This window comes from Suricata suricatta, chromosome 16, assembly GCF_006229205.1.
Source record: "Suricata suricatta isolate VVHF042 chromosome 16, meerkat_22Aug2017_6uvM2_HiC, whole genome shotgun sequence".
Taxonomy (NCBI): Eukaryota; Metazoa; Chordata; class Mammalia; order Carnivora; family Herpestidae; genus Suricata; species Suricata suricatta.
In genome coordinates, this window is record NC_043715.1 from 45,444,942 (window position 1) to 45,468,916 (window position 23,975).

Below are 23,975 nucleotides of genomic sequence, written 5' to 3' on the forward strand. Positions count from 1 at the left end.
CCAGTCGTCAACCGCAGCCTGACTTCAGCGCTCCCACTTTTGGCCGACTTCTCAGCTCTTCGGCCGTTCGCGCCGCCATGGATCTCGCCGCCATCTACGAGGTGAGCCCCCGCCGACCGGCACCCCTGGGGTCTGCATGCCTGACTCCCTTCTTAAACTGGGGCTTTCCAGCGCCGCAAACTCTGGCTGGGGACCTCTGGCTCCCTTCTCAAACTGGGACTCCATAGAGACCACACTCCGGCCCGAAGTCCCTGCCTCCCTTCTCCGACCAGTGCGATCCTCTCTAGAGGTGAAATGGAGCCTGCGACTTTTGGGTCTCGGCCCAAACATTGGTGGGGTGGCCCCTGGAGGTGGAAAAGTGAGAGACTTTTTCTCGGCCTAGGACTGTCTGGAGGCGGAAATGGCCCCACACCTGGTTTAGCCCCTAGTAGTTGCTGAGGGCGCGGTTTTGCGCGGAGGCGTTTCTGGGGCTGTTGTCTCGGGGTGAGGGGAAGCCGACTTCTGTCTCTCCACCCCTTGACCCAGTGGAGAACTCTGGGAACTCGAAAGGCGAAGAGATCCCAGCTCCTGGGTGAAGTCTGCCGGCTCCTCCAGTTGTGAAACTGGAGAACCCGAGGGAGCCGCGGGATCAGATCCCGAGAGGCCCAGAGGCTCAAAACGGAGAGGACAGTGGCGGGCCTGTCCTCTTCGAGGAAGCTGAAGGTCTCCTCTTAATCCGGCCAGGGGAGCCGAGGTGCCTGGGTGCTTCGGGATAGGCTTCCGTCGCGACTAAACTCAGAAACTCCCAAGTCTGGACCCCTACGATCCGGAACCCATGTTTTAACGTGGGCAGGTGGGGCTCAGGCCGGGAGCCCTCAAACCGGACTGGCAAGCTCTTAGGTGCCCTGCAGCTGTGGTGGGGCGTCACCCAGCATTTGCGATGTCTTAAGCGATCTCTGTTCCCACAGAAACTCCTGTCGCTGAGCCCTGACCTGCCATCTGACCACGGAGAGACCGAGTCCAGCGCAAGCTGGGCCTCCTCCGGGCTCTGGAGCCTCAGCTCATCCGACAGCAGCCCGGCTGGAGTGGGTGCCCGTCTGCCTGGCCGCTCCACTAGCCTGGTGGAGGGTCGAAGCTGTGGCTGGGTGCCGCCACCCCCAGGCTTCGCACCCCTGGCTCCGCGCCCAGGCCCTGAACTGTCACCTTCACCCACCTCACCTACTGCGACCCCCACCACCTCATCCCGCTACAAGACTGAGCTGTGTCGGACCTTCTCAGAGAGTGGGCGCTGCCGCTACGGGGCTAAGTGCCAGTTTGCCCATGGCCTGGGCGAGCTGCGCCAGGCCAGTCGCCACCCCAAGTACAAGACCGAGCTCTGCCACAAGTTCTACCTCCAAGGCCGCTGCCCCTATGGCTCACGCTGCCACTTCATCCACAACCCCAGCGAGGATCTGGCGGCTCCTGGGCACCCCCATGTGCTGCGCCAGAGTATCAGCTTCTCAGGCCTACCCTCCGGCCGCAGAACATCACCTCCACCAGCGGGCCTGGCAGGCCCTTCCCTGTCGTCCTGCTCCTTTTCTCCCTCCAGCTCCCCCCCACCGCCACCTGGGGACCTCCCCCTTTCACCCTCTGCTTTCTCTGCTGCCCCTGGGACCCCCGTGGCCCGAAGGGACCCTGCCCCAGCCTGTTGCCCCTCCTGCCGAAGGGCTACCCCCAGTAGCGTCTGGGGGCCCTTGGGTGGCCTGGCTCGGAGCCCCTCTGCGCACTCCCTGGGATCTGATCCTGACGACTATGCCAGCAGTGGCAGCAGCCTGGGGGGTTCCGACTCACCGGTCTTCGAGGCTGGGGTTTTTGGGCCACCTCAGCCACCTGCGGCCCCCCGGCGCCTCCCCATTTTCAATCGAATCTCGGTTTCTGAGTGACAAGTGCCTGTCCGGTACAGATCAGCTGGATCTCAGGGGGGCCATTTGTCTTTTGCTGTGGGCTCCAGAGGGGCCCTGGGGCTGTGGGGAACTGGGGGACTCGGGTAGCTCCCCCCACCCCAACTTCCAAGTGCATTAATCCACTCCCCTGACCTCACACTGGGGCGGGTCTCCAGTGTGCAAGTTCTGTGTTCATGATGTTGGAAGGAGTGTTTTCTCGGGTCCTGTAGGAAAAAATAATGTAGCAGATTTGAGGAGGGCAGTGAGCCCTCAACCCGCCCCTCTTTCCCAATGCTGTGAATAATAGGCTCCGACTGCCCCCCCCTCCCCATTTCTCCTAGACCGAGGCTCCAGTGTCTGGTGGTGACTGGAGGCCCCCCCCCAGGGGGAATCCTGGTGCTCAAATTTCCCTTCAAAAGCAAGTAGCCAAAGCCATTGCCAAACACCCCCCCCCCCCCCCCCCCCCCCCCCCCCCCCCCCCGCCATTGGGCTCTCTATTTATGACGACTTTATTTATTCTAATAGATTTTATAGTATTTATATATATTGGGTCGTCTGCTTCCCTTGTGTTTTTCTTCTTTTGTAATATTGGAAAATGATGGAATAATTATTGTTCTATGTATACTATAATAATATAAGTAATATATATTGTTAAAAGTTTATTTTTGTGTTTTTTTGGAATTTTTAAATAAAAGGAATCTGTAAACTGGAATCCCGGATTTTGTGCGGTCTCGAGGCCGTAAGAGGAGCGGGTAGGGTGGCGGGGCACCTTTTTTGGGGGGTAGATAGGGTCAACCGAAACCCCGGCTCAGTGAGCCGCCGGCTGCGCTTACCTGGCAGGAAGTGACGTCACTGGGCTCGGCCGTTCACCTGAGAGGGCCGGCCCAGGTGAGGTCACTTTGGGAACTCGGAGAGCCAGTTCCCCGGGCGCGGGGGCGCAGGCGTTCCCGTCTAGCCGGGCTCCTTGACCTAGCTCTCGGCCGGGCGCGGGCGGGGACGGCATGTTTCCGTCCCCACGGGGCCGAGGGAGGAGGGCGGGGCGGAGAGGACGGAATGTGCCGGGGCGCGAGCCCAGCGCGGACGGGGGCGGCCGGGCGCGGCGGGTGGGGGAGGGGGCATCCCGAAAGTCGAGGCGTTCTGGGGACGGGGGGGAAATCCCACCACCCGGCGTCCCAGGACGTGAGAGCGTGGGGGACTCAGACGTTCGGAACCCCGCAGGAGGCAGCTTGGAAGCCTCAGGATTCCCGAAGCTCAGAGGCAGTCTCGGCGACTTGAAATTCTAGACCCTTGGTGGCTCAGAAAACTTTCCGGGATCGCAGAATGCAGACTTCTGGCTTCACGGGCCCCCAGGACCTCGGAGTTGCAGGGTCACAACGGGGCCCCAGAAGTTCGGCATTGCGGGATCTTGGCATTGGGGCGGGGGTCGGGCTCGTCGGGCCCGAGAGTGGGTCGCGGCCGCGTCGGGCGGGGCCCGGAGGACAGCGGCGTCCTCGAACCATACAAGGAAACAGGCGGCGGGAACCACCCTAGGGTGGGGGAGCGGGCCGCCCCGCGCCCGGAAGCCGCCCCGCGTCAGAGCCGGCGCCCCGCCCCCCTTCCGCCGCCGCCCCTCCCCTCTACCCCTTCCCCCCTCGCTTTCCTCTCCCCACCCCCACTTCCCTCTCCTCTCCCCACCCTCCCCTCTGTCAGTTCCTCCTCCGTTACCCTCCTGCACCGCCCTTCCCCCCAAACACTCTCCAACTCTTCCTTTCCCCTTTTTACTGTGTTCCCCTTCCAGCCCCTACTCCCGGTCCCTTACCCCCTCTTCTCTTTCCTTCAGTTGTCCTCCTTCTCTCCCTTCTCCCTTCTTCCTGCCCTCTCCACCTGCCCCTCCCCGCCTCTCCTTGTCGCCTAGTTTCCATCTATCCTCCCCACCCCTCTGCTCGCTCCTGCGGGGGAGGGGGGTTCTCCCTCTCCAGCCCCTTCCTCTCCTCTGCCTTCTCCCCTCCCCTCTTCCTGCCCCCTCCTATTTCACTCTGGCAGGCCCTGACCATTGATCTCTTCCAGGAAGCTGCCCTCCCTTCAGTTTTGGGAAAGGGCTCAGATCCCCAAACTCAGAAAAGGGTGGGAAAAAGATACAGAAACGCGGAGACCCAAAGACAGTGGGGAGGCAGAGAGCCAGAACAAGCCACGCAGAGACATTTACAGACACTTCAAGAACAAGAAACTGACATGTCTGGCCCTTCCCTTAGCAAAAACAGAGTCTCTGCCTTTTCTAAAAATCAAAAGGGAACCTCATTTGAGAAAATGGTCCCTACCACCAGCTACTGGTGCCAAACACCTGGGAGTCCCCTTGACTCTTCGTTGTCAAGCTCACACTCCAGTCCAACGGCAGTTCTGTCTGATTCACTTTATAAATAGATCTACCTACTTCCTCCTGTGGTCCCCACCCTGGTGCCATCCAGCATCATATCCCACCTGAACCTTCACAGCAGCCCCTTCCTGGTTCTCTAGCCCAGGACCTGCCCTCAGTCTCTCCCCACTCCCCAACAAGACAACCACAGGGAACCTGTCCTGACACCTGAGTCAGAGTCAGATCACATAAAAGGCAAAGTCCCAAGACCTCACCAGCCTACGTGGCCTGACTCTTACCTTTGGCTACTCTTGTCCTAGTCACACTGGCTTCTTAGCTGCTCCACCAATGTGCCTGATGTGCTTCAGCCACAGGACCTTTGCACAGGCTGCTACCTCTGCCTGAAATAGTCTCCAGTTATCCCTGTTGCTTACTCCCCTCCATTAGGTCCCTATTCAAACGTCTCCTTAGTGAGATAGTGTTTGACTATTAGAGCCCCAATACCCCCATCCTCTACTTTCTTAGTTTGCTCTACCTTCTCCATGACATTCACCACCACCTAACATATAAAATACACTTAGTTTTCATGTTTATAGAAACTTGCCTCTCCCACTAGAATGTCAAATCCTCAAGGGTAGGGATTTCATCTTGTTCACTGCTCTGTTACTCGCACCTAAACCCTAAACAGGAGTCAGTCACATAGTGCATGCTTAGTATTTGTTGAAAGGAACAAAGGGAGAGTGAAAAATCCAAGACACGGAAGAAAAAAAATAACTGTGAGGTGTTTGATGTAAATAAATAAAACACAATCTATACATATATCGAATCATGTAGACTTTGGACAATGTTATATGGAAATTATGTTTCAATGAAACTGGAAAGAAAAAAAGATGGAGAAAAAGGCATTGCCATAGACAGTTTGCAGAGGACCCGACACATCTACAGAAGTCTTAAACTGAGATTTGCAGACCCAATTGAATTCGCAAGCATATAAGAAGCGATACCACCCTCTGGCGGCCAGGATGGAAACGGCACCTCCCCACAATACAGAAAACACTCCCGGGCAGCTACCCGAGTTCCGGGAGTCTTTCTAACCCAAAAACTACGAAGATCGAATGTTCACTCCCCTCGGCGATGATGTAGATGTTTTAGTTCACTTACAAGATGTATAAATTTGTGAAATGCTGCTAAAAGGAAAAGAGGTGCTCCAGGTGAGGATCGAACTCACAACCTCGGCATCGCTCCGCTCGCACTGTCATATAAGTACCGCGCGCTAACCGATTGCGCCACTGGAGCTCCGGCCGCACCCTCGCGTCGCGAGGGCCTTCAGTCGCTCTTGGCCACGTGACCTCGCTGGACAGCTCCGCCTTCCGCTGTGTATGCAAGTACAAAATTTTTTGTTGACCAATAGAAAGAAGTGCGTTACCAGTTCTGGATTCTCACGCCCCGAAGGCCCTTGCTGTAAAAGGGAAAAGAGATGTTTGGAATGTGGGGGTGTAGCCTTCCTGGGCCTCGCCTTCTCATGAATATTCAGATACCAGGGGGGAGGGGTCTTAACCCTTCACCGGCTGGCTGTCCGGAAGGCTGCCCCTCCCCCCGCGGGCGGGAACAGGATGTGAGCCGGGGCCGCTCGGGGGGAGGGGAAGCCCTAGGCGACCGCCCCCCGCCTCACAGCTGGGACCGGACTCTCCAGCTTCAGATGTGGCGTTGCCGCCGCCGGAGGCCCGTGATATTCATCCCAGAATCTGAGGGGTCCAAAGTCGTGGACTCTGGCGTCGCGAGTCTCAGCACCGTGCCTTGAGAGACCCCGAAGCCCGGGGCCCCGCGTCCAGGCTTAAGGACCCCAGATATCCAGGTGCCCAGCGCCCCCTCCTGGAGGAGCTGGAGTCTGGGACGTCAGCACCGCGCGTTCCTGGAGGCCGAGCTTCCTGCACCCCGGTTTAAAGAACTTAGGACCCCAGACTGGTGATTACCTCCAACCGTTCCCAGATATCCGAGCCCAGACATCTGAACTTGGCAAAAACACTCCTCGCACCCCAGCGAGCCTGTTTGGTACTGAAAGTCCCACTACTTCAAGGAGACCCAGGAACGGGGGACTCCCCAGCGCTCCCGCCTGGAGATGGTCTAATTCCTGCTCCTAGAGTTGGGGGAACTCAGGAATCCAGTCGCCCCACGGCCCTATCTAGAAGACTCAAGAATTTGGGTCCCCAGCGCTATATCTGAGACCCAAGAGTCGAGACTCCCAGCATCCCCTATTTAGAGGACCAAGAAATTCGGACCGCTGCATCCCACTCTCCGAGAGACCTCGGATTCTGGTTCCCGGAGCCTGAGAGCCCGAAGTTCACGCCTCTGACTTGCAGAGACCCAGGAGTCCGGCTTTGCGCCTCCCCGGGGACCGTGCTAGGGTTGAATAGGAATCCGGCAGCCTCGGTTCAGGGCTGGAGACTCACTGGGAGGTGAGGCGGGGAGGCAAGGGGCCCCGACGGGCTGGGGGAGGGGGCGGCGCCGCTGCCGCTGAACAATGAGGGGGCGTGCCGGCGGGGGGCGAGCGGAGGCGCCGGCGGGAGTTTGGGTCTGAAGGGGTGTGGGAAGGCGCTGGGGACCCTGGCTACGGCGGTAGGGACAGTAAGCGGATCGCGGAGGGACTGGCTACAGAGGGGGGTGGGTCGAGGGCCCAGGGCCAGCGCCTCAACTCGCAGCCCTGGGCGGGGGAGGGAGCCGTCGGCTGGACCCTGGCATCCGGTCCCCCAGCCTCCTCCGCCCTCCCCTGGGACCTCGCGGCCTCCCGCCCACGGCTTTTCCCAGCCCTGCCCCTCGCCCTCGGCTCCAGCCAGAGCCCGAACGTTCCCAGGATCCCTGAGCCTCCGGCCCCAGACAGACCAGACTCCCAGCTTCGCTCTTCTTTGTCTCAACCTTTCCATCTTTTTCTCTGCGTTCTCTCTCCTGATGCCCCTCTTTTTATCACCATGCCTCTGTCTGCCTCATTATTTATTTATTCTCCGGTCCCTCCTGGATTTAGGTCGCACTCCTAATTCTCTGGGCTAAGCTGGGACTGTGGGCGGCGGGGAAGCCGATGGGGTCCTGATACCCGAGAAGGGGGTCTCTCCGCAGAAGCCGCTGAGCCACTCAGCCATGCCCGAGGGAGCCCGTGGACCGAACCTGTCCAAACCGAGCCCTAGCCTTGGCCGTGGCCCCACAGGTGAAGTGGGTGACTGCACAGCTGTGTGTGAGACCCAGACAGGTGAGCGTGCAAGGGAGGGTGGAGCCCTCTGGGCATTTGTTCCTTCATTCGAGACACTGGCTGGCCCAGGGCTGGCCATGTAGGGTGACCAAGACAGTCCCAGCCCTGCCTACACAGAATTCCCAAGTGTGGTGGGGCAGGTGGAACCATCCCTAGATGGAGACAGTCCAAAGGGGGACACCCAGGGTCGAATGGTCAAGGTTGGGAAGGAGGGTGTTGAAAGCCCACAGCCCCTCACTGTGGGAGCCCAGTATGGGAAGTCAGTGGAGGCCTCCTGGAGGAGGAGACAGAGCAGAATTAAAAGATAAGGAGGAGAGGCTCCTGGGATGGCTCAGTCAGTTAAGCAACCGACTTCAGCTCAGGTCATGACCTCACAGTTCTGTGGATTCAAGCTCTGAGTCGGGCTCTGTGCTGACAGCTCAGAGCCTGGAGCCTGCTTCGGATGCTGTGTCTCCCTCTCTCTCTGCCCTTTCCCTGCTCACTGTCTCTGTCTCTCTCAAAAAAAAAAAAAAAAAAGATAAGGAGGAATGAATTGGGAAACGTAAGAAAGAGTATTCCTCCCAGAGGGGACAGTATGTGCAGAGGTGAGAAAAGGCTGCGTTTTTAAGTAATTGAAAGCAGCCGAGTGTGACTGGAGTCTGGAGTGGGAGAAGCGGTGTGTCTGCAGGAAGAGAGAGACTGGAAAATTCTCTGGTGGCCATGTTGCATAGGGCCTGTGGATCTCAGGAGTTTGGACTTTCTCCTGAGGGCATGAAGGAGTTATACTTAGAGTGACAGGGTCAAATGGGCAAATTAGTAAAGATCTCCCGGGCTGACACATGGAGGGGGATTCAAAAAGTGGAGGTCAAAGCCCAGAGAAGATCCTGATAGGAGAGAACAGGACAGGACCAAGGCAGTGAAGTCAGGAGAAGAGAAGGGAGCCCGGGGGTGGGGTGGGGGTAGGGAGCCCAGGGGTGGGTGGGGGTTGTTGACCTGGGGTGGGTGAGTGTAGGGCTGCACTCACTCAGCCGGGGAGATGACCTGATCTGCTCCACACCCCCAGCAGCCCTTACAGCCCCTGCCATGGCCTCCCCCCGAGGTTCTGGGAGCTCCACGTCCCTGAGCACCGTGGGCTCTGAGGGGGACCCGGCTCCAGGGCCCCCCCCAGCCTGCTCAGCCCCTAGGCCAGAGCCCCTTCCAGGACCCCCCATCCGCCTGCATCTGTCACCTGTGGGGACTCCGGGTTCGGCCAAACCCTCGAGGCTGGAGCGAGTGGCTCGAGAGATCGTGGAGACAGAGCGGGCCTACGTCCGGGACCTTCGCAGCATCGTGGAGGTGAGGCGGGCGGGTACCCGAGCACGGTGGGGCCAGGCCAGCCCTCCGCCACCCCGTAACCCCCATCGTCCCCACAGGACTACCTGGCCCCTCTGCTGGATGGCGGGGTCTTAGGGCTGAGCGCCGAGCAGGTGGGCGTACTCTTTGCCAACATCGAGGACATCTACGAGTTCAGCAGGTCAGAGGCGGGTGGGACGGGCAGGGGCACCAGCTGGTAGGGTCAGGGGACGTGGGCTGTATCCTAACCCAAACCTTGGAGCCCCGTGGCATCCTGTTCAGGCTGGTGCATGGGATGTAGCGACGTTGGGCGAGGAGCCAGAGTGGTGGAGGGGGAGTTGCATAGGAGCCCGAGGACCCAGATGACATCTAAATACTGGGATGGGTCCCAGCACTAGGTCAGATCTGTGATCACGATGAATCCACGGCTCCTAGGGCGGGGGGGGGGGGGGGGGGGGGGGGGGGGGGGGGGGGGGCTGAAGATCATGACAGCGTGAGCCTTTGCGTGACCATATCATCCTGAGAAACCCCTTGGTCCCAGACAAACCACATGGTTGGCCTGGACCCAGTGAGGAAGAGCCCGGTGTCCAAGGATCATGACACCTCTGAGCATCTTGATGAGATCGACCTAGACATTATTGCAGGAGCTCTGAGATGTCAGGACAAGATCTCAGGATCACAACAGCCTCTTAAGATGATCCCAGCTTTGAGGGTCATGACACCCCTCTCCCTGGGTCATATCACAAGACACCTTCCCCCCAAGCTCATGCCAGCTGTGACAAGATTTGGGGCTGAGGAACGTGACACTGTCCACGGACAAAGTCTGAGCCGGTTGTGATCTCCCACGTAGCAATCAGAAGACTCCCTTCGGATATGAAGGCAGCCACCAAGCCCCCCAGCCTCCTGAAGTCCTCCTGGGGGGGGGGGCTGTGGAGACGGGGCAGTCCCTGACCCCCCCCTCTCCCCCACAGTGAGCTCCTGGAGGACCTGGAGGGCACCAGCAGCGCAGGGGGCATTGCCGAGTGCTTTGTGCAGAGGGTGAGTTAGAGTGAGGGCTCTCCGTCCGGGATGGGGCTTGGGTAAGGCGGGGGGTGTCCCGGGAAGCTGGGACCTCAGGTGTCCCTGACTCCCATGTCACCCACAGAGTGAGGATTTTGACATCTACACATTGTACTGCATGAACTACCCGAGGTGAGGGGTGAGGAGTGAGGAGCCCCCGCTGGGCCCCAGGCCTTTGCCCGAGTTGATGTGCCAGCCAACCTCCCTCCACCTCGACCCATCCAGCTCCAGACCCTACCATGTCCGTGACCTTAACCGAGCTCTCCCTAAGCTGCCCCTGACCCCTGCCAGCAACCCCCCTCCAAACCCTGGCCACGCCCTACCCCGCCCACTGGGGCTGCCAGCCCCCTGACCGGTGCCCCGCCCCCAGTTCCCTAGCCCTGCTGCGGGAGCTGTCGCTGTCCCCGCCCGCAGCCCTGTGGCTGCAGGAGCGCCAGGCCCAGCTCCGCCACTCGCTGCCCCTGCAGAGCTTCCTGCTGAAACCTGTTCAGCGCATCCTCAAGTACCATCTGCTGCTGCAGGTCAGCAGTGGCCCTGGGGGTGCTGCTCGGGGAGGGCAAGGTCCTGGCCTTGGTGGTACTGCTGGAGGGTGGACCCAGGGCTAGTTCTTGCCACCGGTGGGGGCCAGTGCCAGCTGATTCCCCTTTCTGTCTCTGCCTGTTTGTCTCCGTCCTCCTCTGGGTCACCATCTGCGTCCCTGCCTGTATTCTGTCTCTCCTGTCGTTACCATTCTTTCTCCTGTTTCTGTCTCCTCCCTGGGTGCCTGGGCGGCTGCCTGGCAGGAGCTGGGCAAGCACTGGGCTGAGGGCCCGGGCACCGGGGGCCGTGAGATGGTGGAGGAGGCGATTGTGTCCATGACAGCGGTCGCCTGGTACATCAACGACATGAAACGCAAGCAGGAGCATGCCGCCCGCCTCCAGGTGACCCCGGGAGGTGGGGGGCTGTGGGGCTGTGGGTTGGGGGCAGCAGGCCTGAGGGCCTTTGGTGGGGGTGGCCTTGGAGGGCGGGCTGGGATAGCACAGCCTTGTTGCTCACCTCCCTGTCTCGGTTCGCGTGCGCCTCTGTGCCCTGCGCACCTGGCGGGTCTGCAGGAAGTGCAGCGGCGGCTTGGCGGCTGGACTGGCCCGGAGCTCAGTGCTTTCGGGGAGCTGGTGCTAGAGGGTGCCTTCCGAGGTGGCGGAGGGGGCGGCCCCCGACTTCGAGGGGGCGAGAGGCTGCTGTTTCTTTTCTCGCGGATGCTGCTCGTGGCCAAACGCCGGGGGCCGGAGTACACGTACAAGGGCCACATCTTTGTGAGTTCAGGGCTGGGGGCAGGCCCAAAATGTTACCTGAAAGGTATATTCTTCCTACCTATACCCGTGTCCCTGTGGATGGCTGGGGGCAGGTGGGGTCTGCAAAGGAGGAACAGCCCAGCTTAAATTTGAAGGCCATGTTTTCTTGAGTCCAAGGATGTGGGTGACATTTAATGAAGGGTGAGGGCATCAGGATGCAGGTGAGGGCCGCTGGGGGGCTGGATTAGTCCAGGAGGCAAGCATCCTGGTGAGGGGAGCAGGTCTTGACCCAGATGAGGGTGGGGGACTGGTAAGGGAGAGGAGAGACCAGCCTGCGGGGGAAGCTCCACAGCGGGTAAGGGGACCCGCCACACAACCTTACAGGGCACGTCTTTCTAGGAGGTAGGAACCCACGCACACTGAGTCTCAGGGCTCTGAGCTTCCTGCCCCTTTCTGTCTCCCTTACCCAGTGTTGCAACCTGAGTGTGAGCGAGAGTCCTCGAGATCCCCTAGGGTTCAAGGTATCCGATCTGACTATTCCCAAACACAGGCACCTGCTCCAGGTGAGTGCAAGGAGGGGCTGGGCCGTCAGGGTTCCCCTCAGCCCCCAGACTTTACACCTGGCTCCCGACTCCCTATCCCACCCTCCAGGCCAAGAACCAAGAGGAGAAGAGGCTGTGGATTCACTGTCTCCAGCGCCTCTTCTTTGAGAACCACCCCGCCTCCATCCCCGCCAAGGTACCGCTTCTGCCATATCCGTGGGGCTTCAGAGTGCTGGAGGACCACCCCTCCCCTGTGCTATGACACGACCCTGAGTGCGGGGGGCTCACTTAGACGGGGATTGATAAGTTGCATTTTGAAAACAAGAGGAGGGGGGCACCCATGTGGCTCAGTCAGTTAAGCATCTGACTTCGGCTCAGGTCATGATCTCCCGGGTTCGTGAGTTTGAGCCCGAAGTTGGGCTCGCTACAATCAACACAGAGCCTGGCCAGCATCCTCTGTCCGCCCCCTCTTTGGCCATTCCCCCGCTCGCACTCTCAAAAAATAAGTAAAACATTAAAAAAGATAAATAAGATGAATACCAACTCTTAAAAAAAAGTGAATACAAATAAGTTGCAGAGGGGGTGCTTGGGTGGCTTAGTCGGTTGAACCTCTGACTTCGGCTCAGGTCATGATCTCACGCTCATGGGTTCGAGCCCCGCGTCAGGCTCTGTGCTGACAGCTAGCTCGGAGCCTGGAGCCTGTTCGGATTCTGTGTCTCCCTGTCTCTCTGCCTCTCCCCCTCTCATACTCTGTATCAAAAATAAGTAAAACATTAAAAAAATTAAAAGAAAAAATAGATTGCAGAGTTAGGCAGCCTGGGTTTGAATCCCAGCTCCGCCACATCCCTGCTCTGTGACTTTGGGCAAGTGACTCTACCTCTCTGGTCTCAGCTTCCTCACCTGGAGGAGCCAGAGCACCAACCTGGTACACCTGGGATGATTACTAACAATCACCAGTCGGGTGATGCGCCTCACACGGAGCAGCACCCATTAATGGGACCGTGACCGGGGCGCTCGGAGACAGGCCCTGGCCACACAACCCCTCACCTTGGTCTCTTTCAGGCAAAACAAGTCCTCCTTGAAAACAGCCTGCACTGTGAGTTGGGGCATTGGGTTGGGAGGACGCGGAAGTAGGAGCGTGACTTCCAAGGAAAAGGAGACCATCGGGTTCCAAATTCCTCCCCACAGGTGCTCCTAAAAGTAAGCCTATCCCAGAGCCCCCGACACCCCCTCTTGGGTCTCCCCGACCTCGGGATGCTAGAAGTTTCACCCCTGGACGAAGGAACACAGGTAAAGATGAAACCCTGAGGCTCCCTTACTTCTCCGCCGGGGATGGTACCCCCCACCCTCCCCCTCCAGCCTGGAGCTGGGCTCATCCTGGGGTTGTCACCTGCCTCTCCCACAGCTCCGTCTCCAGGACCCTCTGCCACCCGCCGTGGGCGCAGGCAGTCTGGTGAGTGTCCTCCGCCTAAAAGTTGACGAGAGAAGGCAGAGAGAGCTCGGCCCCTGACGTCACTGTGTCCTCTCCCCAGAGCCAGTAAAGGACCCATATGTTGTGTTTGCACAGAATGGTAAGTGGTCACCCTAGCCCAGCCAGGTCCATCTGTCTGTCTGTCTCTACGGAGAGATGCCCTGTGTGCGTGGAGGAGGGATGATGCGGCAGCGCATAGGCTGTAAGGAATTTCCCTGTTCCTGCCTCTTACTCGTTTCTCTTTCTCATCTCTCTATCCCCAGCTAAGCCTAGACTCAAGGTAAGAAATGTCTTAGCACAGGGTCTGGGGACCCGGACTCCTGAGTCTGGGAGGAAGAGATGGCGGAGGGGGGGGGGCCCTCGACCCTTGCCCTCCATCGTCTTTCCTTGCTCACAGCATGCTGGCAGTGAGGGGGAGCTCTACCCCCCCTTAGAGCCTCAGCCACCAGTTCCAGCTTCCGGACTTCCCGAGGACCTGGAGGACACTGGCCCCCCCACGCTGGAACCCTCCGGGACCTCGATCACTGAGGAGATCCTGGAACTGCTGAACCAAAGAGGCCTCCGGGATCCAGGGGTGAGCTGGGCAGCACATCAGAGTGTCCTTGGGGTTCGGCTTGGCCAGGCACAGCCCAGGCGGGGGGCGGGGGGAGTCGGGCTGGTCCACCCTGATGTCTTTGGCCTCTTCCCCAGTGCCCACTACAGACACCCTCCAACGACATCGCCACGTTCCCTGGAGACTCCCAGGTGCCAGGCGACAGTGAAGCCCTCACATTCCAAGCCTTTCCCAGCCGGGACTCTTCAGAAGAGGAGGAGGAGGAAGAGCTGGAGATGGAGGAACGGGAGCCTTCCCCGCTCCACGTCCTAGAAGGGCTCGAAAGTTCCAGTGCGGCTGAAATTCCCGACGTTCCCGGCCTTACCCAAAGTCCAGACGTACCCAACCTCCCAGAAATTCCCAGCCTGTCTGAAATTCCCAAGATTCCCCACCTTCCCAGCCTCTCTGACATTTCCAGTGTTTTTGAAATGCCCTGCCTTCCAGCCATACCTAGTGTCTCTGACATTCCTAGCCTTCCCAGCACTCCCGCCCTTCCCAGTGATTCCTGGCTTCCGGGGCCTCTGCGGGAGCCCGAGGAGGCTCTAGCCCCCAGGAGAGAACTGTTCCCGGGAAGCAGTTCCACCAAACTGGGAGTGCGGGCCTCAGGGGGCAGGGCGGGGCGGCTGGAGGCTGAAGAAGGGGAATCCTTCCCAGATTTCCAGTCCCGGGACATCACCCAAGATCAGGGATTCTCAGATGAGCTGGCATTCCGCTCTTGTTCAGAAATCCGGAGTGCCTGGCAGGCCCTGGAGCAGGGGCAGCTGACCCGGCCGGGTTTCCCGGAGCCACTGCTGATCCTGGAGGACTCGGATCTGAGTGGAGGGGGCGGGGGTGGGAAGGCAGGAGCCCCGAGTTCAGAGAGGACAGCTTCCCGAGTGCGGGAGCTGGCCCGGCTTTACAGCGAGCGGATCCAGCAGATGCAGCGGGCGGAGACCCGGGCGTCGGCCAATGCGCCCCGCCGCCGGCCCCGTGCTCTGGCCCAGCCACAGTTGTCCCCGTCCCTGCCCCGTGAGCAGGCCGAGCCAGGTGAGGTCCAGGTGTGTGGTCAGCAGACATGGCCCATGCCGAGGGCGCGGTCCTGACTCCATTCTTTCTGTGCACACAGGGCCCCTGCCTGCCTTTGGACACGTGCTGGTATGTGAGCTGGCGTTCCCGCTGACGTGTGCCCAGGAATCTGTCCCTCTGGGTCCTGCCACCCGGGTTCAAGCTGCCACACCTTTGTCTAAGCAGGGAGGCTGCCTAGGCGGCCAGGGTCTAAATGTTTCAAATTTGCCTGAGCAAGACCGTCTGGGCATCCAGGGTCCGGCTGCTACCCCTTTGCCTGAGCAGGAAGGCCTCTGGAATATACCGAGTGTGGCTGGAGCCCCCACACCCTTGGCCGAGCAAGAAGACCCCCCATGTGATCAGGTTCCAGCTACAACTTTACCTGGTCAAGAAGGCCGCCTGGAAACCCCAGCTCCAGCTACCGCACCTGTGCCTGAGCGCAGAGGCCACACGGACATCCATGTTCCAACCAGCCCAGCTGTCCCCGAGCAGGGACATGGCTCTGATGTCGCAGTTTTGGCCACCACTACCGTGCTCAAGAAAGAAGGCCACCTACGGGGCCATAGTCCAACCAACACCCTGTTAACTAGGCAGGGAGGTTGCGGGGACGTTCAGTTCCCAGCTGCTGCTTGCCAGCACGCCGTCACCACTTTGCTGGCGCACGGAAGCAGCCTGAGCCATGCGACCCCAGGTGACACTCCCCTGCCCTTGCAGCATGACCTCCCGGACATCCAGGTCCCAGGAACTTCACCTGTGCCCGCACATGGAGGCCACCTGAGCCGCCAGCCCCCAGCCAACGCCCCTCTGCCTCTGCCCCAGGACCTCTCGGACATTCAGGTTCTGGCTACCTCACCTCTGCCTGCGCACAGAAGCTGTCTAGACCGTCAGATCCCAGCCGACACCCCACCATCCTTGCCCCAGAACCCCAGCGTTCCAGCTGCCACACCTTTGCCCCAGCAACAAGACCTCGCGGACACCCAAGTCCAAGCCGTCCAAGCCCTCCCGGCTATGCCCAAGCAGGGAGGCCTCCCAGACACCCATGGTCCATCAGCCACACCTCTGCGTCAGGAACAAAGCTTCACAGACCCCCACGTCCAAAAACTCACACCTCGGTTGGAGCAGAAGAGCCTCACGAATGTTCCTGTCGTAGCCTCGGCAGCTCTGCCTGAGCAGGAAGGCTCTCGGGACAGTCCCAGCCTGTTGCCCATCCCTGCTCAGACCACCGTGGTTTTCTCCAAACCAGGAGGGCCCCCAGGCTCTCACGTTGCCAGGTCCGAGTCTTCAGAGTCCACCCCACCCCACAGTCCCCCTCCTCCCACGCGTAAGCTCCTGGGTCCCAACGCAGCGGCCCTCTCCAGATACCTGGCAGCCACGTACATCAGCCAGAGCCTCGCTCGGAGACAAGGGCCTGGGGGAGAAGCCCCCCCAGCCTCCCGGGGTCCCTGGTCCTCCTCCGCCCCCGCATCGCGGGCACCATCACCACCACCCCAGCCTCAGCCCCCGCCACCCCCAGCCAGGAGGCTCAGCTATGCCACCACGGTTAACATCCACGTCGGGGGCGGGGGGCGGCTGCGGCCGGCCAAGGCCCAGGTCAGGTTAAATCATCCTGCGCTCTTGGCCACCACCCAGGAATCTGTGGGCCTTCGTAGGGCCCAGGGAGCTCCTGATGCCCCTTTCCACATGTGAACCAGAGTATCGGGCTTCGTGAAAAGCAAAGACTTCAACTAGATGCCACAGACCCTCAGAACGTCACCCAGAAGTCCAGACACTGAACAAAGGTGTAAAAATTGCCACAGCTTTCCAACTCCTGGGACCTACTTTGGCAAAAGGTCCTCCTTACTTACCTTGATTAACTGAACAGGGATGTGGGGGAAGGGGATGTCATTAATATTTTGTTCATTTGTATTTTGAAGTTCTGTATCTTTTCCCATTCTGGAGGCAGTGGGGGAGGACAGGAGTAATGAATGGGAAGGTGTGACGCGGCACGAGTCTGGGGCTCTGAGAACTGGGGACGTCTCTGACTTTGAGCATTACCCACAACCACCCGTGACAGTTTGGTGTATGTTGTTTCAGAGTTTATTGTCGTAACCCGGAGGCCGGGTCCGAGAGCGCTCATCCCCAGCGGCGGTACCTGTCTCGTCCCCCCCCCCCCACCGGAAGGCGGAGAGTCCTCGTGGGTTCTTTTCCTGAGGGAGGGAGAGAAAGGGCAGGAAAAGGGACGCACAGAGAGTAAAGACACAACTCACGGTTTCGGATCAGGCGAAAGAGCGTTTACTGAGAAAACTGTTCCTTATAAAGCCTTCAAGGCGGGGAAAACAAGGCAGCTGACCCAGGTCGGTTGCTAGGAAACAGGGTCAAGGGATTAAGACGAGTAAAAAAGGAACCGGACTAAAGTGTTCTAGCACAGCGCCTGAGGGGCTGAAGCTACCCTGCCTGCAGGCGGTTGAGCTTTGATCTGGCTTCTCTGGCGGGGAGTGGCGCTCCCCTGCCTATTTTGCAACTCCCCTCAGGGAGTGACATATCCGGCTAGCAAACGGCCTAGGAGCTGAGTCTTTGCCGCTCCCCACAGTTTATGAGCTGCTTGATGCCATCCAGGAAAGCTAAGTTAAGCAGCTGTGTTCCAGGTAGACTTAGAAGTTTGTTCCCTCAGTGACTTATCCCGTTTTTGCGTCTCATCTGCTCAGCCCTCCCAACGTCTGGTTGTCTCCAGCCCTCTCCTGCCCGTCTGTCCGTCTTCCAACCCATATGGTGTGATTTACTTAACCCTCTCACTCCCGTCCGCCCGCCATCGCCCTGCCCCTGCCCCATCTAGTATCCTCTCTGACCAATCCGTTCCTCCATCTCCCCATTTTCTCCAGCCAGCCCTCTCCTTCCGTCTGTGCCACATTTTCACCTCCGCCCACTCCTGCGTCTCATTCACCCACCCATCTAATCCACAGGGCAAGCATCCGGTGTTCTCTATCACCGTCCCGCCCCTCCTTAGATGATGTGGGTCTTCGGGTCTACAAAATTTCAAAGACTGGTCCATGCAGATGCAAGTGAATCACGTTGGGATTCTGGAAGTCTGTTCCACATCTGATTTCTCTGGACAGCCACTCCCCAACGTCATGAATGTTCCAATTCTTGTGCCCACCTACACACACTGGATCTCTCCACCCCCTCAGTCTAGTGTGGGGCCTCTGGAGTGCCTCAACGGGCCCCCTCCCCACCCCCCAAAAAAAGAAATTCGGGTCAGAGACAAAGACTTTTGTTAGACGCCTCCCACCCCCTCCCAGCAATGGCATGCTCAGCGAACTGCCTAAGTTAAGCAGTTTCTTGGGGGATACTGGCTTCCTTCATTGAACGCTAAACCTCTTGTGCTTCAGCACATGGTCGTATTTAATTTTGCCTGGAATTCCCTAAGGCATCAGTGTCCTAGCTGAGTTCAAGTCCTGCCTTTTCCAGTTGGTGGGTAACCTCGGAGTCTGGGTTTTCTCAATTGTAGGAGAACAACAGTATCCGCCTGGGAAGATGGTTGCAAAGATTCAGTGACCATATCCTGGTTTCCCAAAGGTAACTGAGCCTGACTCATCAGGGCATTGTTCAAACAGCAGATCCCGCAATAGTCCCAAACTAAGGAATCGGAATCCCCAGGCCAGAAGCCTAGGAATCGGAAGTTTGAACAATCAGCTAGCAAGAAAAGCAGTGGAAATTTATGGAGTACTGACTGCATAGCACAGACATTAGTCACTCTATGTGAACTTATTCACTCTGAATCCTCACAATATCCCTAAAAGGCACATGAGGATGGTTTCTTAATTTTTTTATTATTATTTTTATTTTGAGAGAGAGCAGAGGGGGGTCAGAGAATCCCAAGCAGGCTCCACACTCCCACTGTGGACCCCAATGTGGGGCTCGAACCCACAAACTGGAAGATCAGATCTAGAGTTACGTGCTTGACCGAGGGAGACCCCCAGGCGCCGCGAGGATGGTTTCTGATCCTCCCGTAGAAATGAGGCAAGAGATAAGGGATTTCCCCAGTCACACAGCTAAGGGACAGCGTCGGAACTCAAATCCATACCACCTAGCCCGAGTCCATGCTCTGAGCTGCTGAGTCAGGCCTGGTTCAAGACACTTCCCTGCCAGAACGGGGCTTACGGCCTAGTGCGCCAGGGGCCCTAGGTGAGTGAAGCATCCCACACTAGGCCTGGCTCAGTATGAGCTGCTGGCTTCTAGGGGATGGTTACCAGGCCGTGCACTAGGGCCTGGGCTGAGTGGCCTGGGCCCACGCCTCGGCAGCCTCCCCAGGGTCAGGACTGAGGTTGGCCCTCCCCTCCTCCACCCCCAGCTGCACATTCCCAGCTGAAGGGAAGTTGGGAGCCTGGCTTGGGCTCCCAGTGGCGCCGGAATTCCCGGTATTTGAGGAGGCGGCAGGGAGGGAGAAAGGGGCCCTGTCTACTCCAAAGCCTGAAGTGGGGAAGGACAGGCCCCCTTAGCATTTCCAGATGCAAGATGCGTCCCAGCTGTGCCTCTGGCAGGGAGCCAGAGTCTTGGAAGGGGGTCTCCGAACCCTGCAGAAGCCAGGGACCCCAGGCTTGCTTCAGCCCCACCTGGGCCCTCCCCCTGACTCCGTTACTCCCGTGTCTGACTCCTACCTCCACCTCCCAGCCCTGGCTCAGACACCTCCCGAGGAGCACCTTCCTCACTAGCCCAGCCGTCTTGTCTTCAGAGATACAGCTGAGGCTCAGGGCGCGAGGCTAGCGGCCTCCTGCCCTTTTCGGGATGTTTAGGTTAATGCCATCCAACCCCTTAACCGCTAACTACAGCTCCGATGCAGACTTGGTGAGCTGCATCTTACTTACTTCCTCATCCTTCCTGCCACTCGGCCACCGCCTGTCACTCAGACACCTGCCTGCCCACAAGCTCCCAGGGACATCGTGAAGTACCTGACAACGCTTCACCGGGCACTTACTTGGTGTCAATCGACCCCACCATCCCTGTCAGAAATGCTGTTTGCAGCTGCTCCCTGGACACCAGTGCTGTCCTGAACAGTTTTCCTCAATGACCGAAACGCTGTCATCTGTGCTGCCCAGTCTGGCGGCCGCACGGGACTATCGGATGGAGCGGGGCAGATACCAAAAGGGCGAGTGGACAATAAATTTCAAGTTCCTTCTCTTATGAAAAAAGAAATGTGCTAAAACCTCCCCCTCTCTACCAATATCCAAACACCACACGCGGTCCTCGCCACAGCAGATGAACGAGTCCTCACGCCCACGTTCTGAGGCCTGTAAAGACAGTTCCTACAATGAGTGTGATCGGGACCTGCTTTCAAGAGGCCACAGGGGCCCTCCCCCAGGACGCAGTGTGGACATCCCGAGGACGAAACCAGCCAGAAGGAATCCCACCCCTCCCACATCTCAAACCTATCCACCTACAGGCTGGCATTAGGGAAGATTCCTTCCCAATCCAATCCTGGCCCTACTGGTTGACTTCAGGCTGCACCCAGTTTCTCCCTTCCTTGGATTACTGTTTACTGATCTTACCCACACCCCCCGCTATTCCCGGACATGCTGTCACGACAGCAGCAAAAGGACTAAAAACAACAAACCACGAGGATACCGCACACAACCACTGGCCTAGAAACACCCCAGCCCCACGGCACCCCCACGCTGGATGCAACGAGAAGTGAATACTGGGGCTCAAGCTTGCCCCCACCTGCTCTCCCACCCACTAACCCAGGAGTGGCGTTTTCCGAAAACGCTGGAAGGCCTTACAATCCAGACTAGCAGTGGGCTGGGCTGTTCCATTTCTTTCAGTCAAAGACCCACCACAAAACGACACAGCACAGTCCTTGAAACCTGAAGTCCCGTGACAACTGTTTATTATAAAGGTGAACCCCGATCCTCCCAAGAGGCTTATCGATAGGATTTCTGGTAACGAGCACGGGCACCAGGACCACCAAACTTTTTGGATTCGCAGCGCCGGGGATCAGCGACGAGCAGGGTCCGGTCGTACTGGATGAGGATGTCCTTGATCTCCTTCTTGGAAGCCTCATCCACGTCTGGGGATGAGAGGAGAGTGAAGACTGAGCCGGCCACGGAAGCGCCCTCCTGGTCTCCGGGGCTGGTCCTCCACTTGCCTGCCCCCCACATCCCCTCCCCCACCCCACCAGATGAGAAGCCACTGTCACTCACATTTCTGATAATAGGCCACCAGGGCTTTGGAGATGGACTGGCGAATTGCTGTGAGGAAGACACACAGAAGGGTGTATCAGCTTCGTGAAGCCCCAGGAGGAGGGCTTTGCTCTCAGAGCCACACCGCACCAAATGCCCCGTTCCTGGGACTCACCGTAAATCTGGGCCACGTGACCGCCCCCCTTCACGCGCACTCGGATGTCCACCCCAGCAAAGCGCTCCTTGCCCAGAAGCAGGACAGGTTCCAGTAGCTGGAGGAACAAGGGACACCACAGGATGTTGGGTCACAGGCTGGGCAGCTGAGCCACATCACCGAGCCCCCTATTTCTCTCTCTCCAAGTAGTAGCTTCCTCTCTGCAGGGCCAGGAGCAGGGAAGCTTTGGAGACAGACGACAGACCGCTGAAGGGAACCCAAGCGGGGCCCTCCTCTCCATGTCCCTCTGGGCCTCGGAGTCTCCATTTCCAGGACTGGTTCTGGCACTTTAGCTCCCAAACGAAAACCTCGACAGCCACCCAGCTTGCCTGAAACAGTGAAAATCTACTCCCGGGGAGGTCAGGTGCTTTCTCTGGACGCGCCCCCCCCCCCCCCCCCCCCCCCCCCCGCTCTCCACCCAACCCTCTGAGCCTCCCACTTCCAAATCACAACCCTACTACCTGCACTCCCCCAGCCCGCTCTACATCTTTGTTACTTTACCTACCTCAGGTCTGAGGCCTCAGCTCACAGATTCCCATCCCCACCTGCCCCTGCCAAGCCTATTATTGATCCTCCCACCCAGGTTCCAGCCAGAAGCCTTCTCTGGAGTCCCCCATCCCAGCCCTGACTACTCTGGAGCAAGGTCTGATACTGGGACCAGTCTGCTTCCTCCACTGGCCTAGGAGCATTAGAAGGTCAGGGCCTGGGGTCACCTGGGTCACTGCTGGGTCCCCAGCACTCAACACAGGTTACACAAACAGAACCTTCATAGAACTGACAATCGAGAAGAGTAAAGCACAGGACCTGATAACGGCTACACAGAAAGATCTCAGACACCATCCTGAGAACATATAATGTTCTAACTAAACTTGCGACACGTGTTATTCTTCACATTGAAAAGTGGCCAACTTTCATCACTACATCGTACACCAGACACTAACAAAGCACTGCGCGTCCACCACACTAAAATTAAAAAATTAAATTAGAGGGGCGCCTGGGTGGCTCAGTTGGTTGAGTGTCAGACTTTGGCTCAGGTCATGATCTCAGATCCTGAGTTTGAGCCCCACATCACGCGCTCCTCTGTCAGAGCAGAGCCTGCTTCAGATCTTCTGTCCCGCTCTCTCTCCCCCTCCCCTGCTTGCACCCTCTCAAAAATGAAGTTTGCCCAGACAATCTAATTTATCTTCACAACAGAATTTCAAAGGAGAAATGATTCCCATTTTATGGACAACCCAAGGGAGGAAAAAAAAAATGAAGTTCTATGCCTCAAGTAACAACACAGGTAAAAAGAAGGGTGGCTCAGTCCGTTAAGCATCCAACTTCGGCTCAGGTCATGATCTCTCGGTCAGTGAGTTCGAGCCCCACATCGGGCTCTATGCTGACAGCTCAGACCCTGGAGCCTGCTTCAGATTCTGTGTCTCCCTCTCTCTCTCTCTCTGCTCCTCCCCCACTCGCGCTGTCTCTCAAAAACAAATAAATGTTTTAAAAAATGTAAAAAAGAAGCAAAAATCAGACTCCACTCATTCCATTCGGAGCTGAAGAAATTGAGACCAAAACAGAAACAGGGGAGGAGCCCCTTTCATGGCAAAGCACAACAAACCCAAATTCTGTTCCTGTTATTTCAGGACTTTTTAAACGCCTACAACGTCCAAACGCTACGTTTACCCACTATCTTTAAGAAACAAATTAACTTCTGTGCTCAAGGAACGTACCCATACTCTACCAGTGCAAACAGGTTGTAAACAGGATAAACGACCCTCATCAACTTAAAGAAATCAGGCTGCACAAACTCCCCTTGTCACTGGGCTTCCGAACATCCCAGTTTTGGAAGCACCTTCTTAATCTGCAACATCCACCATTCGGCTCTCAACTTTCAACACACGACCCGGAACATCCGAAAACTCAGCTCCATCTCCAAATGACCCATTTTCTCTGCCCCAACTACCCTTTCTAAACATCCCATTGTTGATACCAGATGCCTCGGCCTCCCAAAATCAATTCCAGAAATCAACTAAAACATCTGTCTCTAGAGACCCCCACTCAATCCAAAAGCCCACCCTCAATCCCAGCACCTTGTACTGCAGCGTGCGCGGCTCGATCATCTCCAGGGGCCGTCCATTCACCTTGATGAGGCCGTTGCCCCGTTTGCAGTGCGCCACGGCTGTGGCCGTCTTCTGTGGGAAGCGAGGAAGAAACAGCAGGGCCACGTGAGCTTCGGCCCCCGACACCCCTGTCGACCCCAGGACCCTGCCCGTCGGTCTCTACAGACCCCGGCCTCCCATCGCCCCTCCCATCGGGCGCCCGGCCCACCTTGCGTCCGAAGACCTGCACAGACTGCAAAGGACCCTTGGACGGCATGATTGCGAACGGAGATGAGAGATCCTCACCGCGCGGCGCAGCAACCGGAAAAGGAAAGTGCGGGGCCACCCCGGCCGCTTTTCAGGGTCTGCGCAGGCGCTTTGGGTGCTGCGTCGCGACGGGAGAGAGCTTTACGGCTCATATTGCAGCCAGGGGCGGGATTTAAGATTAGAGGCGGGAAGGCGGGACCCCAGAGCGGAGGAGGCGGGACCTGTGAGTGGAAGGGGCGTGGCCTGGGGTGTGCCGGGTGCAGTCGCGGAAGAAGGGCGGAGACTGTCTTCATATTCTCGGTCCTCATTGGTCACCGCCGGTCATTTGCATTTCGTTCTTTAATAATCTCCCTCCGCGTCCTCCACCCAAAATATCGATTTTCACTCTCTTCTCTAGATGGTTTTTCTTAGCCCTCATCTCTAGCAATCATCCTCCCCTGTAGACTCCATCCTGCCCTCTAGACACTCTTCTGCCCAAATCCTCCTCCACCAGAATC

General features: G+C 58.2%; 3 protein-coding genes and 1 non-coding gene across 9 annotated transcripts; 2 read left to right on the forward strand and 2 right to left on the reverse strand.

The window, feature by feature from the left end:
- The first annotated feature begins 6 nt into the window (after positions 1 to 6).
- On the forward strand, positions 7 to 2,558 carry ZFP36 (ZFP36 ring finger protein). The gene is made up of 2 exons (XM_029925022.1): positions 7 to 101; positions 948 to 2,558. Exons 1-2 carry the CDS (start codon positions 78 to 80, stop codon positions 1,899 to 1,901), a joined length of 978 nt encoding a protein of 325 aa, XP_029780882.1. The 5' UTR covers positions 7 to 77; the 3' UTR covers positions 1,902 to 2,558.
- Positions 2,559 to 5,436: 2,878 nt separating this feature from the next.
- Positions 5,437 to 5,529, reverse strand: TRNAI-UAU. The gene is given in 2 exon segments: positions 5,437 to 5,472; positions 5,492 to 5,529. It is a non-coding gene; the product is annotated as a tRNA-Ile (tRNA).
- A 196-nt stretch (positions 5,530 to 5,725) lies between these two features.
- Positions 5,726 to 16,826, forward strand: PLEKHG2 (pleckstrin homology and RhoGEF domain containing G2). 6 transcript variants are annotated; one of them, XM_029924533.1, is made up of 19 exons: positions 5,728 to 6,689; positions 7,330 to 7,474; positions 8,517 to 8,788; positions 8,866 to 8,966; positions 9,757 to 9,823; positions 9,930 to 9,976; positions 10,215 to 10,365; positions 10,627 to 10,764; positions 10,936 to 11,136; positions 11,586 to 11,678; positions 11,767 to 11,853; positions 12,720 to 12,753; positions 12,846 to 12,947; positions 13,063 to 13,110; positions 13,190 to 13,228; positions 13,392 to 13,408; positions 13,526 to 13,702; positions 13,819 to 14,746; positions 14,826 to 16,826. In XM_029924533.1, exons 2-19 carry the CDS (start codon positions 7,366 to 7,368, stop codon positions 16,448 to 16,450), a joined length of 4,236 nt encoding a protein of 1,411 aa, XP_029780393.1. In that variant the 5' UTR covers positions 5,728 to 6,689; positions 7,330 to 7,365; the 3' UTR covers positions 16,451 to 16,826. The 6 variants fall into 6 exon arrangements, with proteins under 6 accessions (XP_029780390.1, XP_029780392.1, XP_029780391.1 ...); XM_029924535.1 differs by having other exon boundaries at positions 8,520 to 8,788; XM_029924530.1 differs by having other exon boundaries at positions 5,726 to 6,689; positions 13,392 to 13,702.
- Positions 16,827 to 20,594: 3,768 nt separating this feature from the next.
- Positions 20,595 to 23,552, reverse strand: RPS16 (ribosomal protein S16). The gene is made up of 5 exons (XM_029924537.1): positions 23,441 to 23,552; positions 23,203 to 23,304; positions 21,092 to 21,188; positions 20,938 to 20,985; positions 20,595 to 20,804 (listed from the first exon to the last, which is right to left on the reverse strand). Exons 1-5 carry the CDS (start codon positions 23,486 to 23,488, stop codon positions 20,659 to 20,661), a joined length of 441 nt encoding a protein of 146 aa, XP_029780397.1. The 5' UTR covers positions 23,489 to 23,552; the 3' UTR covers positions 20,595 to 20,658.
- Positions 23,553 to 23,975: the final 423 nt, after the last annotated feature.

Coding starts and splice junctions, on each gene's coding strand:
- ZFP36 (XM_029925022.1), top strand. CDS start 78: ATGGATCTCGCCGCCATCTACGAG. Junction 102..947: donor ATCTCGCCGCCATCTACGAG/GTGAGCCCCCGC, acceptor CTGTTCCCACAG/AAACTCCTGTCGCTGAGCCC.
- PLEKHG2 (XM_029924530.1), top strand. CDS start 7,366: ATGCCCGAGGGAGCCCGTGGACCGAACCTGTCCAAACCGAGCCCTAGC. Junction 8,967..9,756: donor GACATCTACGAGTTCAGCAG/GTCAGAGGCGGG, acceptor TCTCCCCCACAG/TGAGCTCCTGGAGGACCTGG. Junction 10,366..10,626: donor AGTACCATCTGCTGCTGCAG/GTCAGCAGTGGC, acceptor GCTGCCTGGCAG/GAGCTGGGCAAGCACTGGGC.
- RPS16 (XM_029924537.1), bottom strand. CDS start 23,488: ATGCCGTCCAAGGGTCCTTTGCAGTCTGTGCAGGTCTTCGGACGCAAG. Junction 23,305..23,440: donor TGCAGGTCTTCGGACGCAAG/GTGGGCCGGGCG, acceptor CGCTTCCCACAG/AAGACGGCCACAGCCGTGGC. Junction 20,986..21,091: donor TCACGTGGCCCAGATTTACG/GTGAGTCCCAGG, acceptor TCTTCCTCACAG/CAATTCGCCAGTCCATCTCC.